Source organism: Lutjanus erythropterus, chromosome 5, assembly GCF_056507025.1.
Source record: "Lutjanus erythropterus isolate fLutEry1 chromosome 5, fLutEry1.hap2, whole genome shotgun sequence".
In the NCBI taxonomy this organism is placed as follows: Eukaryota; Metazoa; Chordata; class Actinopteri; order Lutjaniformes; family Lutjanidae; genus Lutjanus; species Lutjanus erythropterus.
In genome coordinates, this window is record NC_139321.1 from 30,930,355 (window position 1) to 30,947,102 (window position 16,748).

Genomic DNA, 16,748 nt, shown 5'->3' on the forward strand with positions numbered 1-16,748 from the left:
ACCAGCATAAAAAACATGTCAGATTCATTAGAAAGTTATTGGTAAGAATGAAAATCATCCCTAAAATAATAGCAAGTATATTATTATTAAAGCTACTGTAGTAAATCCTAAAATGTGACTTGTCAAAATAAAGTCAGTTAGCAGTTTTTCTTTTAATCTGAATGAACATCCCAGCAGATGCACTGTAAAGTGGACAAGGAAACATTACTAGAGAAATTCCAAGTAATAAGGTGATAGGGGAAAAAAACAAACGGAGAAAGCCAGAAGCAAACTGTGGGGATTTTACAAATGTCTGGGAATCATTTTGTCATATTAAAATATCTTCCTCTCTCATTCCTCATCAGGAAACTGCAGGAACGTTACAACTCCAGCTGCAAAGTGTATGTGAGTATTCTGTGTACATTGTCATGGTCTCGGATGGATGTAGGCATGAAAACAATAATGTTGGAAACTAAATGTTGTCAGAAAGCATGCTGCTCTAAAATAAGGCACCAAATTATTTTGACATCTCTGCTCTGGCAGACTAACTGCAGTGCAGGGTTTTGTTAACTGTGAAGAGTGGAGCCAACTAAACGATGTGCTCTGCTGAACATTATGAACAACCCTTCATTTGATTTGACCTCAGTTTGATTCAGACCGTGAGCCTGTGTACTCTTCTACCTTCAGTGAAGCAACATTGTTTTTATCTGCATTAACAACAAACCAATCCGTTTGTATATGGGCTAATATACAGTAGTAGACATATGTAACGCACACATTCACTGAGTTACAATTTACAATGACAAATTGCCTGTACAAATCTGGTTCATTAAAAAATAAAATCAAAATATATACGTCTGAAAAATGCGCTCTCACTCGTCTCCAAACTAATAACACTCAGGAGGATTCTGGGAGCCTCTCTAACCCAACAGTATCTCTCCTTGAGATTTGGACTCCAATCCAGTGGAATTAATTAATGTCTACACCCTTGGGGTTGGCTTTATTAATTACAGCAGCACTTAATTTGTGGTGAGGAACACATGCAGGCGGCAGTGTCAGGGGGGCTTTGTGTGGGTGTGACGGCACCAAATTACCAAGTCACGCCACACACTAAGTGCTATGAAACATACATCTTCATTCATTGTATTAAAATATGAATGTTTTATTTTTGTTTTTACTCCAAAATAAATCTTGTTTTTGCACAAGAATATACTATGACTTACTGAAGTAGCTTCAGATTCAGAAAATCTTTCCCTAAATGTATTACAAGGAGTTTTTTGATATGACAATGGGTATGAAACAGTGTAATTTTACTATTTTTATTTTTATTTTTTAAAGCCATCAGCCTTTATTTGACATACATAAGAAAATGAGACATCAACAAGAAGATTGGCTATTTCTATAGTTATTCTTAATGCCTGCCATGGGGTTAGATTCTTCTCAAAATCAGAGAAAATATTTATGACATGCAGACCTTCAGAGCCTGTGTTTACATTTTTCCAGGCAAAGATAGAGTGAAAAGTACATTAGCCAGTTTAAAAGAAGCAGGAAGACATTTTTATTGATGTAATTCTATTTTTGACATTATATTTTGTGGTTATGGTGACGGAAACAATTTAATATAATAAATCCCAGATAGGATTACACTCAGTTTGGTTTGATTTATTACAGATTACCTGACTGTATATCTTTTGCTGGGGTGGCAATTTAAAATATCTGCTGCCTGTATTTCACAGCCATATGGTTTTGTTGGTGGTTATTGTGCAACACTGTATTCATTTGGTTTAAACAATATATCATGTATGTCTTGGGATTTTATCAACTTTAACTTTTGTTATGGGGCTGGTATTAGCTAAATTTGCACTGGCACCAAAAACCCTATCTCACAGTAGGGGCTGCATTGTTTGGACCCACCCTGTGGATTTCCAGTAGCTTGCTGACCAGTATGTGCACCCAAGTTATGATCCTAGAAGGTAGATATAATTTATGGATCACAACCTTTTATAACATTCCATGTTTTTTTACCTGCCAAAAAAAGAGTTTGCCCCCTGGGTACTAGTTGTCAGCACATAAAACCAATGATCTGTTGATCTTTACAAATCAAGACTCGAAAAAAAACAGCATAGGCAAATCAGTTTAAACTGAAAAATTGAATTGAATCGTAACCTTAAAATCGAATCATGGATTTGGAGAATCACGACACCCCTAATATTAAGCCTAATTAGCCACCAAATATTTGTTATTGTGCAAGCCTACATCACGTCTTTTGACCTCTACATTTACATTCAGTCAAATAATAGGACATCACTAGTCCAACAGTGATGTAGATAAGCTGCTAACTAATACACCAGGATAACATAAAGGCAAAAATAGCCAGTGGAGAATACCAAACTTCAGATAACACATCATCGAATGACAAATTGGACGTTTAGGAGAAATCTGGTGTGAACAGATACACCAAGTGCCAAAAAGCTTTTGATAGCTGCAAGCTTGGCACATCAACGTCAACAGCTACAGGAGGACAAGCGCTGCATCAGTTGACAGATACAAATACAGACAAATACTTTTCCAAGAACAAAAGTGACAAGTAACTGTGTATGTGTGTTTAATCACAGATTGGGTCATGGCACTTATATAAATGGTTCCAGATTTGACTTGGAGATAATTATGGGAGGTCAGTTCTGGTACTGAGCATTGTAAGTTTGCAAAACTGGACCCCTGGAAGACTGATCAGTATACCAGCAAACACATTAATGCTCCTTTCCTTAACACATTGTGAGAAATAGTGATATGAAAACATTTACATTGTCAAGCACTCAACGTAATGTCTGCGGTGAAATCAGTTAAAATGTTTCAGTTGTGACTGTATGTCCAATTTGTATTTAAATAATAAAAGAAATAATCATTTATTCCATGGAGGAAGAGTAATCCAAGCAGAATTAAATGCTTTGCAACACTGTGAGCATTATTATTGTCAGGTGGATTATATATTCAGAACAATGACCTGTGCTATAACACTTTTTGAATCGCACCATCTCAACTCTTATTTTTGGAACCCAGAGGAAGAAGAGCAGGCCAAATGACAGCATCATGAAAACAGACTTGCCTCATTAGAACCTGCCTTTCTTTCTCTCCTGATATGAAACACTCATCCATATTTATCAGTTGCATAAGAGGGAGTCCTCGTTTCAGAGAATCAAAGGGAAACATCTGTACTTGGGATGAAGAGGAGAGAAACTGCTGCCTAATTTCAATCTTTGCAGGGAAAAGTGTCTGTCCCTGACGACCAGCAGGCTTGACCCCATTAAATAACCATGAAAAAAAGAGGAAAAAAAGGAAAAGACATTCTGTGGACCAAAACATCCAAATACCAAAAATGACATTCCTCCTTTCATTAACAGTAACAGTTAAAAAAAAACAGACATTTGTGATGGCTGATCTTGGCAGAATCACATCATCATGTATTATCACTACTTTGAGTGACTTTATGTTGTTGACCCAGGGATTGACAATGAGAAATTGTCAGTGTCCTCACTGGTTTAGCAATCACAGCATAATGAGAGCTTTAGCAAGAGAACTCCAGATAAAATACTCCCTTTTGTCCTTCAGCCTGCACTTCATCAATCATGCTTTTAATTGAATCCTAATGGGATTAATCATGTACTGTCACGCCTGCACTTGCTTTGATTCTGTACAGATACTCTGCTCTCCCACTTGTTTTGCATCCACTGAGGCTAATTATCTGTGCACTAACATGAAATGAGAGTATATACAGATGGAAAAAAAATTAGATCTGTTTCTATGAAATGTTACAATGTGATACAATATGTTTTATGGGGAAAAGTAAATTCAAATGGACTGTGAATTTTGGCTACATCACTATGTTTACCAGAGTATACTGATGACAAATATTCTTGTTACTTACTTGTTTCACAACATTGTCAAGGTCTGGACCTTGAAGAGAAAACACTGTAATGTATAATACCTCTAACATGACAAATGATTAGATGAAAGTCTGTGAAGGAGAGACTAAAGTGCCCTTGCTTGCAAATGCCTATTTGCCATTTATTTATAGTTTATGTTGAGAGGAGCACTGGTGCAGCTGCTAATGAGAAGGCGAGGGAAGAGAGAGAAGCGCCAGATGTACTGTGATGCACACTCGGCATTTAACAATGGTGATGGGGGAGGCAATGGTAGAGGATGCAAAGAGGGGGAGCAGGGAAATTTAAGGAAGAAGGAGGAAGACGGGACGTACCCATAGGCAACACCAGCGATGGTGCACTTCTTGAACTGCATCACGTTGCAGGTCAGGGTTCCCGTCTTGTCAGAGAAAATGTATTTCACCTGTATGGGTAGAAAAAGACAGAATAATACTTACTTCAAAGCTTAGTTGAGTTTAGTTTATTTAAAGAGAGGCAGTGCAAATTACTAAACACACATGGTAAATACACCAGGGATGGACTGATCCGATACTCATCAGGTCCAATACTGAACAAAATAACTGAATCGGCTTTTTTCACTTTTTTCCTGACATCTTATAGACATTGCAGCCCTAGATTAAACATGGCAATCAACTTTAGTCTTAGCTGTTCATTGATAATCACTGATAAATTCAATTATTTGCACAGGTGCTGATAAAAACTGACTTTGGGCAAATTGATTTTACCAACGTTGAACCCTGTTGTGGGCGATGTATTACTTCCTTCATGGGAGAGAATATTTGTTTCACAGTTTGAGTATTATGTTTTTAAGATGTCTGAATTAAGTAAAGTGTAGTCACACAAATGTATTAACAGTTTAGTTGTTTAAGAGAGGGAAAATGACTGTGTACAACTGGTATAGGTATCAGCAGATACTCAAGGCTGTCGTACTGACATCAGATATGAAAAAGTACTATCAAGCTAATACTAAAATACACACGGTAAAAAACGCTAAAACTTAGTCAAAAGGCTATTTTTCATCTGTAATCCCTGGCCAAGGTGTTAAAAAGCTTCTTAAAATACAGAGCAGCAAAAGCAAACAGGACATGCAGGTTAAAAATATATATGTGATAGGTGTACATTCAGAAAGTTTATAAAGTTTTATCTGTAGTGTTTACCTGGCCTAATTCTTCATTCAGATTGGAGGTCCGAGCCATGGCAGGAGTGTTTGTGGGTTCGTAGAGCATGTCAGTGTCCTGAAACCAATCACAGTGTTACTTCACTAAGAGAAAAAAATTTGGTAACAATACATGTAAAGTAAAAATAAAAACCCCAAAATAGAAAAAGACAAACACTTCACTTCAGTCAGGCCCTTCTCATTCCCCTCAGTCTGTTTTGCCTCATGAAAATACTGAGCCAACTGGGGCTGTGGGAAGAGAGGCCAACTGAGAACTGCCCCAAATGTTGCTAAAAATTCCTTGCTTGGATTTTCATTTAAAATTTAATGAATAACGGGGCTCAGAATAACTTCGGGCAAAAGAAACAGTGCGATTCCTCAGCTGAGATATTTGGTGAAGTTGACCTACTTGCTAAGGATATAACAGCACAATATTCCAGGTGCTCACTCAGATCATTTCACATCAGACAGGTTTCCAAGCTCTTTACAGATGTACATTATGTTGTGCTTTCTTTACCAGCAACTGAAGAAACTATCTGGTTCTTTAGATGGCAAATGCTACACCAAGTTAACAGTCTACACCCCACAGTGCCCCAGAAGATCGCTGTCATTTTTAAATAATTCCCAGCATATTAACACACAGAAAAACAAGTCTTGAACTTTGTGTTGTACATATTTTAAGTTGTCACCAATAATCAGAACCAGAAATACACATTCTAACATTTAAATCTGTGATTTAAGACTGTCCAGCTCTCACTGCCGGGGATGGGTGCTGCTTTCCAGGTGAAGTGCGACAAAGAGTTGGTAGGAAAGACTGACCAGGCTGACACTTTCCCACATGTATATTCAGCATTTTTTTCATATAAGTTAACAAAGACAATACCTACAACACCATCATGGAAGACAACAAAGACATTGTGAGTTTTTTGTTTGAAATCACATCTCATAATCAATATTGGTAAACAGAAGGATCTACTCAGCTCTCACTGCCAAAAATGAAGCCTATTTTCCAAGGGGCGGTGTGCCAAAGAGTCGTTAGGTTGCAGCTTTTCCACATACAAATTCAGCAGTTTTTCTCTAAAGTTGCCAAACGCACTTCATACAACTACATTACTGTTGTTTGTTCTTATAACATAGCTTTGTGTGAAATTAAAGTGTCAGACATTTCTCTTTTATTTTGAAAGCCCAGTGTTATCCAGTGATCTTTGGTTATCAGACTCTGGATGTTGAAACAAACGGCAAGAGAAATCTGTGGATTACATATTCATTATAGAATTGACCTGAAGTTATTTATTCTTCTTTTAGGTCGACTGAAATCATATTTCATATTTCATAATAGCTTTTTCTTTAGCTGTAGTGCTACATGGTTGTTTTGAAATATGTTGAATCAAAAAGCTACACATGCCACATATTTGGTATCAAAATACGAAAATATCATTGTCATTGTCAATTCCTTTCTGTTTTTGAAATAGACCTTTTTGTTTGGATTGTGTCGGAAAATGCTCTTGTAAGTGAGGATTCACAATAAACTGCAGCAACATTCTAGATTTCTACTGGGATCTGTCATCAATTTGGTGTTGGGCAGGTAATGCAAAAAAACCAGCTGCTTACTGCCTTTAGAAAGCGTTTGAGTGGTGGGAGCAAATCAAAACAGTGAATTTACTGGGTGTAAAACAATGAGAAAAGATGCTAAAACGCCCTGTGAAGTTGAGCTGCAGAGTCTGGTAATAATTCTCTGTGGGTTCATCAGTATGAGTAACTCCCTTCACGTAGAAGTCATCACTTAATCCCTTGTTAATATGAAACAGTGTTGAGACAGTCACCACCCACCTCACTCAGTGTATGTAGTCATTAGTTGATTTGCAAATACTTTCTTCACTGGCACTCACAGTCTACAATAATATAACACATTACATGTACTCTGCTGCAGCTATGTCTGTTTTGGTAATGCATGTAAATGTACATGTAAAATACACACACATTCAAGTCATTTTCCTCATTTAAAGTACTATTCACACAGGACTAGTATTACTAGCAGACCTCATGTGCTTTATAAATCAGCGCACCACGGATCATGCAGGGCAGGTAAAGTCTGCTTGTTTGCTTGTGCTTGTTTTTGCCACAGACAAGCTTGTTACTGTAAGTGTCTGACAACATTATGAAAAGGATCCTGACAGTGAGAGAGGAACATGTGTTTTGTTTAACCTGAAAGAGCCATTTTATTGCTCTTGCCAAACTAATCAAATTCCCTTTGAAAAACTGTAATTTGAAAATTATTATCGTGAGCTTTAGAAATAAAATAAAACAAAAAAAAGTCTTGGTATGCTTTTCCACTGTTCTAACAATCTTCAGCTCTGGTATGAAGGAGCGCAGATGGTGGCCGGTAAGTGATGCCAGAGGAAAGAAGCTCCATGATGCCCTTGTATCCATTGGAGGACACACACTTTTACTTACTCCGACTGTGTGAAAATCTAACATTTACACATCACAGATGACAAATAAAGGTTGGGAAATGTGAGTCTTTCTCGTAAAACATACATATGTAGGCTGATGAAAGAATTAAATGTGGTGCAATGAACTGAAAAAAAAAAGTTGAATTGTATTGTACTCATATCATATTGTACTGATTTGCACAGGGATAATATTATTGATATTATCATGGGACCTCTGTGTTTGGTGAAATATGGTAGATAATTTGTGAAAATTTTACTTTACATATTACGGACATGGCAAATTTGCACAGGATTAAAATCATAGATCACCTATTAAAAAAAGTTACACAGGTAATACTAGTTTTACGTAAATAGGGCTAATATCTCATACACACAGTGCATCTACCTCAAATTTAAAGTTCGGATTAACTGCAGACTGTAGCTTCAACTCACCCAGTTGATGAAAAAGGCTTGGATGAACTTGATAACCTCCAGTGTGACCAGGAGACTGATGGGGATCAGATTGTTGAACAGGATGATGAAGGTGAGGAAGTTGAGGCCAAAGTTAGCCGCCCCGCCATCTATCAGGGGACGAGTTTTGGACAAAAGGAAGTGATACACAGGAGACTCATCAGTGCTTTTTCACAAATATCATTCAGTTAAATGAAAATGCCCAAAGCTACTTCCAGCCAATGATCGACATTATCCCAATCCAGAGACTGTTTTTGGGCTAACATCGTGCATTAGCTGGAATTAACCATTTCTTCCACCCAACCTCATCCTCTTACAACTCAGCTGATTAAAAGTCCAATTTAATGTCCCAAAGAATCAAAGTAGAGATCAGGGACTGAAATATCTCTAATGTCATTAGTGTCACAGCAGCAGCCTTGGCATCCAGCATGATCCAGGCAATGAATTCCACAAAGCACTATGCAAAATGATGCTGGTCCCCCCAAAAGCCCCAAACAATTGGCAATGATCAACATGTAACCCCACTGACACCAAACATGAAAACAGGAGGGATGTGATTTACCTTTCCTCAGCTTGCAGGAGGTGCAAATGTTACCTTCCTCAACCCAAGCCTTGATCTTAAGCATTGCGGTTGAGAGGGACAGCCCTTCCCCATGACAGAACGATTTGCAAAGAACAAAAAACTGGATGGCACAAAGAAATTGGCGGAATGGAAGCTACTGCTACTGGTACAACAACACATATAGGAGGGAGTACTTTTTCAGAAGTGGGGAGGAAGACAAACGTATCAGATGCTCTCAAGACAGAGGAGGGAGAATTCAGTCCATAGCACATTCTCAACCAACAAGGAGTGGAAAAGAGGGGGTGGATTATGCCAGTGATAAAGTTTGGATGTTAATGATGATCACTACATCACCTCATTTCACTCATTTCTAGTAGCCAGCTTGTTATGTAATGTTATGCAAGATTTCTGCTATCACATGAGAAAGTGGTGCTGGATCAGTAGAGAGTCATTACAGATCAAACCATGGCAAACCAGAACATGCACAAGTCACACAAGTGCAATAGTACAGCTGATGTCCTCTCGTAAATATGTGTCACTGCAATCTAATATTGATATAAATATAAGCTGTTCAAAAAATGTTTCATCAAGGAAGTGAACATGAAAATATTTCTAATAATTAATTCACAACAAGTTGTTGCATGTATTGGACTGTAAATTGTTTGAGTTTTATTATTCCAAATTAAATTTTCTTGAGAAGACAACCCCCCTCAACATTATGCTAAAAGCAGGAGTGCTGTCAGTTAAACAGTTTCTAATTTTTTGCAGTGGGACTGCATGAGGTACTTATCCGTGGTCAGTCTTTCACCTACAGTGGATGGTGGTCGATGGAAGCTAAGCATTGAACTGCTGTGGGCAGGGTCAGCAACAAAATTATTATAGTATACTATAAAATAGGTTTTGCTGCTGACCCTGTCCACAGCAATACTATCTTTGCGTACCTCATACAACCACACTTAAAATAATCTGAACTAACCCTTTTAACACCTTGGCAACTAACTATCTGAGATAGTCAGCATAAATTCAATGATATGGTCAAAGGTGCACTACTACCTTCAAACAAACTATGTTACCAGTGTAAACTGCAGCAGGTGGCATGAATGCATAATAAATGACCATTAATTTTCACTCTTAATTTGCATAAAGTTAAGCCATCACAATGTATGGGCTTAATGTCCAGGGTGATCTGTGTCAGCACTCTGTGACGAATCAAAGTCAAATGAATAATGCATAATAGGCTTCTGTGACATACTGGCCTGTATGATATGTGGCAGACTAACACTGACTCTTCAGTTCCTGTCTGCTTTAAACTTCCAAATGCTGGTAAGTGAGTGAAATTACAATAATTTAGGAGAATATAGAGATGTAAATAAATGGGATGTTTGAGATATGACACTCTCCCCACCTCTCTCTTTTGTCACAGGTTGGATAATATGCACTGGACAGAGTCTCAACAACTCCTTATGGAAGTACAGTCAGTCTCAAGATGGACGCCTGCCTTATGACTTACACTCCCCTCATTAGCGTGATATTTGGTCTTTTAGATGTGGGTTTTAATGCCACTCGGGACAATAGTGAACCCTTTGAGAACCAATAGAAGCCAATCTTATAGTTAGTAACAGTTAATAAAAAGGGGCAGTGTAAGTCGTAGTGCAAGCTTGAATTGACCAGGGCACAACCTCTCCTACACAGGCCTATTAGGGTACAGAGTAATGGCCGTGTGTCACGATAATCACTTTGCATACCAGGTTCAGAGCTTCATCGCAACAGATCAATTGCCACAAAAACTGAGCAGCCCATATTTGTTGTGCTGTGTTAATGCCTGTGATAGAAGCTTCAAGTAGAGACTTTTTATATTAGCTTGAGAATACATGTAAAGACTAAACAGGTTTTCACCTCTCCCCGTCCCTCCCCTCCCTGTCTGTCCTTTGAAAAATCCACACAAGAAAAGAAGGCGGCGGAGGCATTTAGAAAATGTCAGCTCTTGCCCCTTGGGTTGCACCACATGTAGTGTTCAAGCACATAAACACGTATAAGCCTCCCGCTATGAAAAGCTTCCTGAGTACAACATCATCTCCCTGGCAGTCAAAATAAATGCTGCTATTCATTTCTCGCAAAGAACTGCAAGGCGGGAAAAAATAAGATGAGGGTCTGAAGCTTGGAAGCTGCAAAGTGTTCAACGTGGCACAAAAAAATGGAGGAAAAGTGAGACACTGTTTGCATCAGGCACTGAAAATTACTAGACGAAGGTATAAGAGAGCTGGAGGGGAAAAACCTATTGTTGGATCCCTGGTATGTGCTTGTCCATGGCATGGGCCCATACAAAGAAGGGCAACCATATAGGGGGCGAGGGTAGGGGGCTTCATTTGCTTAGCAAAGGCAGAGCTTCAGTAAGGGGTTAGTAAGGGAGGGTCATTCACGGATGGCCAAGGCTTTTAAATGGTTGTTACCTGGAGCTGTTAAAAAAACGACAACAAAGAAAACAACAAAATCAAACAGAACATTAGAAAGGAACAAAAAAGTACAGCAGCGCAGTGATATTCAACCATTTCTGTTTCACTCAAACTCATTCACAACACATCTATGCATGTCACAGCTGTCTGTTCTCAGTTAAAAGGGAATTCACTTATTCCCACATTGCCACATATTTCACTTGTAATGCGAAACATAGTTTAACTGAGGCAACATAAAAACGACACGACACATACCAGCATTTAGGAACTTAAAATGACAAAGAAATAAGCTGATATGGACAAGTGAGACAAAATATGTGGAATTAAGAGAGGTGCAGCGTGAGCTGTCAGGACTCTTACAGTTGAGATCCATGTACCAGGCATCATTGCCGTACTGGTACTTCCAGATGGTTTGGCCTATGGAGCAGACAAGAGAGATGGCCAGAAGGCAGCCAAACAGCACAAGGATCTGAAAGTTGGTGATCCGCTCCACATTGGACAGCTTCAGAGGAGGCCGAGTGGAATTCTGGGTAACACATGACAAGACAGTTGTGGTTAAAAAAAAAGAGAAGTATGGCCAGTGGTGCATTGCAAACAGTAGCAACACAGAATATGTTCAGGGAAAGTAAACCTTTGTAACTAGTTTCGTAGGAGCAAGAAATTTAAAGTTAAAGGGACACTTCTTCTATTACATATTTTCTCTCTTACCTGCAGTGCTATTTATCCATCTAGATTGTTCTGGTGTGAGCTGAACAGTTTTGGAGATATCAGCCAATAGAGTCTGCTTTCTCTCCAATATTCAAAGTACCAAAAAAGTACATTTGAAAAAACCTAAACCAGTGGTTCACTCCAAAAACTGCAAAACTGCTTTACCTGCATGAGCTTTGTGTCGTGTCCAGTGTAGACAACCACACCGTGCACCCACTGAGTGTTCCTCAGCTGGGCTCCTCTCAGTAAGATCTGGTCTGGACCCAGTGGTACTGTGCTGTAGTAAGAAACATCACAGCTGTGAGCAAGTTCTTCTACTTTCCCTACAGATTAATAGGCTCCCTTAAAAATGATCAAAATGATTAATTACTAATTAAGTCTTTGGTTAACAGTGATGGCTGTCTATTAAAGTAATGATAAATGATAAAGAATTTCTTTTTTACTTTCATAATATCACTTTGAGGTTTCAACATGACTATGAATCAGTGAGTGTTGACTTAACATACAATCACTGATACATAACATAAACCTTTCTGATTACTTATTGATAAATATGCCAATACTGACAATACCCAATAACCAATATTACAACACTAAATGATCTATCTTGACAGAGCAACCATTACACAACGCAAACTAGGTGATGTTGTTAAAGACTTGTTCACATCAATAATATTGATAAGCACAGCCAGGAGCAGAAATGGCCTTCATTACTAATAAACTGAATGTTCCACCTACAAGTTGAAGACCTCATTATAAATTACAACATACATGTACATAGTACATACATGAACAAAATTTTGAGGAAGTCCAACCCCCCTTTATGCTGTACTTAGTAGCAGGTGTCTCCATATTGATTAAACTCTATTTAATTTCAGTTTACATGACTAAATGTGGATTTGTTAAACTGAGATAAGCTATGAATTGTGCAACAGAGCTCCGCTTAATTTTAAATCTAGATTTACTCATTTGAAAACTAATTCTGCTCTGATGAGAACCAATCTTAGATTAAAGTAGTTACTGCAACCCATCCTTTTTTGACAAGGATATGTATGATTTCAGCAAGCAATTTACAGTGAGAAACATGCTATGTCTGTGCTCCATGCTGTGGACAGACAAACAACTAGAAAACATAATGTCTCAAGCCACAACTGCCACAGCTGCAGAGGCATAAAAATTACATTTTGGGCCAAGTTTAACAATGGTGTTTAAATGGACATGCATCCAACCCTTTAAGGATTTGACATCTTAAGCTGTGTATGCTGGTAAAACTGAATAATGGGGAAAAGACTTCCATCTATGGAAAGATACTGCTCATGAAACTACTAAACCGACCCAAAGTCAAGTATAGCTCTGGGTAACAATGCCTATTCAGAAGAGTTTTATTGCCCCAAATTCCTGGAATTGAGCCATGAAATCATAAAAGCAGGCATACAGCAGATAATGCATTTTCTTCCAAACAAATACAGTATGAAATTAAATCTCAGTGAAGCAGGTACTTTCATTTCTTCAGCAGAAAGATTAAATCATCCCTACACCCTAATAATGCACGGAATCTGGCTCTGCTAGCAGGCTATTGAGTTGACAATTGGGTCAGAGAGCCGGGCATGGAGCTTTGTGACTGACCTGTGTCTATCCAGACGGATGTTTCCAACAAACTCATACAGATGGCGGTTTGGGCTTTCGCACTCCATCCGCCCAGAGAGACGCATCAGGCTGTCGATGTCCTTTATGTCTGCAGTCACTTGGAGACCCTGTTGACGTAGTTACAGCAGCATCATAGCAGCGTTTTTATTGTTCGTCAAGTTGTGTTTCAAACATTACTCTGACTTCTCACTGTATGGACAATTGCTAGTAGGGATCAGCGAGTACACCAACAGCTGTATCTGTATCTGTTCAACCAACTAAATCTGTGTCCGTATCCATGCTCAGAATAGGTAACACTTAAACCTGTCAGCAGGAATAACCAGACTTTGAACATTTAAGCCTGAAATTGTTATGGGCTGATCAAAAGTTGCTATATTTATTGAAAAATGATTGACAGAAAAGCCCCAGAATTGAGCTTCAGATCAACATTTTTGATCACACTAGAAAAACAGGCACTATCACAGAACAGGTCTTATAAGCTTGAATAAATAAACTTCAGTGATATTGAAACAGTTATTTTGATGACACTCATACTCATACAAAGTACATTATCCATACCGGATACTTGATTCAGTACTCGCTCAACCCTCATAACTTTGAAAAGTAAAGAATATTAAAAAAAATGCAATCACCTGTCTGATTTTAAGGTTTGTTTCTCCATCCAAGTTAGATGTTTCAATGTAGCACATACCCTGTGGTTCACTGTTGTGGAGGGAAAGGATATAGACACTTGGAGTAGTCACAAACTGCTGTTCAGTCATAATATAACACAGTATATCTAACCTAAGCTGTTCATTATTTTATGATTATAATTTTAAATAAAACTATATACAACTAAGCAGAAGCATGCTCATGAATAACTTATCACTTTCAATGTAAATTTTAAATCAGTCTCAATTACAAACACGAATTCAAAAAAAGCTGGGATGTTGTATAAAATGTAAATAAAAACAGAATGCAATGGTTTGCAAATACTTTAACTTGTTAATTGAATTATGCAAAAAAGACAAAATATTTAATGTTCAAACTAATAAACTTTATCAGTTAAAAAAAAAAGATGGCTGCAACAGGTTTCCAAAAAGTTGAGACAGGGGCAACAAAAGACTGGGAAAGTTGTGTGATGTTCTAAAAGCACTTGTTAGGAACATTGAACAGGTAAACAGGTTAACTGGCATCAGGTAACACTGTAGTACTACACTGTAAAACCTGCTGAGACAAATTGTGATTTGTGATCTTGGTCTATACAAACACATTTTACTTGACTTTGCATGTTCATGATTGGCTATTAAAGGGGCATCCTTGAAAGGCCCCATTAATGCTGAAAGGCACATAGAGGTTTTGGAATAACATATGCTGCCATCCAGACGTCTTTCTCAGGGATGTCCTTGCTTATTTCAGCAAGACAATGCCAAGACACATTCTGCATTTGTTACAACAAATTTGGTGAAAGAGTTCAGGTCTCTATTGAAAATGTGTCGTGCATCTGTGGTTATCAAACACAAAATACAACAAAGACTGGACTGGACTGGACTGTTGAGTGCTTGAAGTTGTATATCGAACAAGAATGAGAAAGAATTTTACTTTCAAAACTTCAACAATTAGTACCCTCATCTCCCAATGCTTACTCAGTGAAGTTAAAAGAAAAGGTGATGTATAACAGTGGGAAACATGCCCCAGTCCAAACTTTTTTAAAATGTGTTGTAAGCATCAAATTAAATCAAATAAGTCCATATTTACAAAAAATATAAACTTAATCAGTTTGAACATTAAATATCTTGTTTTTGTCCTGTATTAAATTGAACATATGTCCAGAAGTTTTTGCACATCATTGCATTCTGTTGTCATTATGTTTTACACGACATCCAAACTTTTTTTCAAATAGGGGTTTGTATTTAAATAACTAAATCTTATTTTAAAAGGGTCTACAACACAGAAATTATAAAAGAGTAGATCAATGCAAACAAAGATGTTGCATGTCAGCCTAAAGGCTACTCAGGAACATAACACTACATCACTGTTTCACTGAGTGGAATTTACTGATTTAATGTACAGTAAATACCCTAAAGACAGACATAACATCTTTGTTTGCTGCTACCCTGGAGTTTAACTGTCTTTCATGAGAAGCTAAAATACACTGCAAAGGGACAGGGAGTGGAGAGAGAGAGAGAAAACACCAGAGAAGGGTGATAGAGGCAAGCAGGCATGCCGAGCACAACAAACAGAGCAGACAAATGGGCCTCTGACAGACTCTGGGCACAGGGACAGACAGTTAGAGCATGCCGGTGCTTAAGGTGAGCTGGGTCCCTGCTTAGCTACTCTTTTAATAGAGTGATTTATTCATACCGAAGCCTGGTCCAAACACACATAGGGTGGAAGGGAAAATCAAAAAGAGATCTGGACGCTGAAGCCCGACCACAATCAATGAGAGCTTTGGAATCTGCTGCTAATAGCCATCAAATGAGAGGTCTGTTTCAATGGAAATGAGCAGAAGTCTGCTGCAATGGCCTGGAAGTGAATTCTAAGACCTTTTTTCCTATTCATAAAACAGCTAAATACTGCTTTTGAAGGGTGTTTTTTTTTGTAGTTGGGTTGTATGTGGTACTAATCATAGTCAGTGTGTTAACTACAGCAGATATGAGTCGGCACGCACCCAATTTGGAGAAGTATGTGGAGAACCAGTGTAGAAAGTTAAGCAATGGGTCAATAGCAAAACGTATCTTAGCCCCCTAAAAGAAAACTCAATATCAGTATATTTTTACCTTGCCATCAAACTGCTTTTTCTGTTATGAAAGCACTGTTATAAGCCAAATATCACTCTCTCAGAACCAACCAACTGAGCAAGAACAGCAATTTTACTTTAGAGAACAGAGGATTTGCAAATTAAAGTCTGTGTAACCACCAGTAATTTATATGTGTTCTGAGTTTGTCACACCACAGAAATGTGTTATTAACCACCCAGCCAATTTGAATATTTAAAAAGTCGCAAAGTATATAAAATTAGGTTTCAGTCATCAAATAAACAGTTTTCTCTGCTCTGAACTGTTGGAGTTGTGTCTGCTGTCTAAATCTAGCAGCTTTATTGGACATTCATGTTTCAGCCACAAGAGCCAGAATCCAATTCAGGGCCAGAGAGCAGTGACCTACCCAAGAATCGACGTTCATAAGTCAGTCCGCTTGTGACAGATGAACAAAAAAAAAAACAGTCTTCTCATCACTTGAACAGATACTAATGTGCATTTGTTTAGATAGTGTTATAACTGACTCCATAACTGACCATTCCTACATCCTGCTCATTATCCCTCTGTGCCTTAATGACAGTTGAGCAAGTCTGGTACCTCTGTCACATTTCTCCTTTCCCGTTTCCTGTACTGAGACATGCTATATGCTCATCAGTGATGA

At 38.1% G+C, this 16,748-nt stretch overlaps 1 protein-coding gene across 6 annotated transcripts in view; it reads right to left on the reverse strand.

Annotated features, from left to right (window-relative positions):
• Positions 1–16,748, reverse strand: part of atp8a1 (ATPase phospholipid transporting 8A1) — a 159,001-nt gene that overhangs the window by 89,931 nt on the left and 52,322 nt on the right. For all 6 annotated transcript variants that reach the window (XR_014770626.1, XM_084719601.1, XM_084719597.1 and 3 more), the window contains exons 8-14: positions 13,982–14,051; positions 13,329–13,456; positions 11,868–11,979; positions 11,355–11,520; positions 7,962–8,089; positions 5,078–5,155; positions 4,235–4,323 (exon numbers count right to left, since the gene is read on the reverse strand). Coding sequence is in view for 5 of the 6 variants with exons in the window: in XM_084719601.1 (XP_084575727.1) it covers positions 4,235–4,323; positions 5,078–5,155; positions 7,962–8,089; positions 11,355–11,520; positions 11,868–11,979; positions 13,329–13,456; positions 13,982–14,051 (771 nt within the window). In the remaining variant the exon portion in view is untranslated. The remainder of the gene's footprint in view (positions 1–4,234; positions 4,324–5,077; positions 5,156–7,961; positions 8,090–11,354; positions 11,521–11,867; positions 11,980–13,328; positions 13,457–13,981; positions 14,052–16,748) is intronic.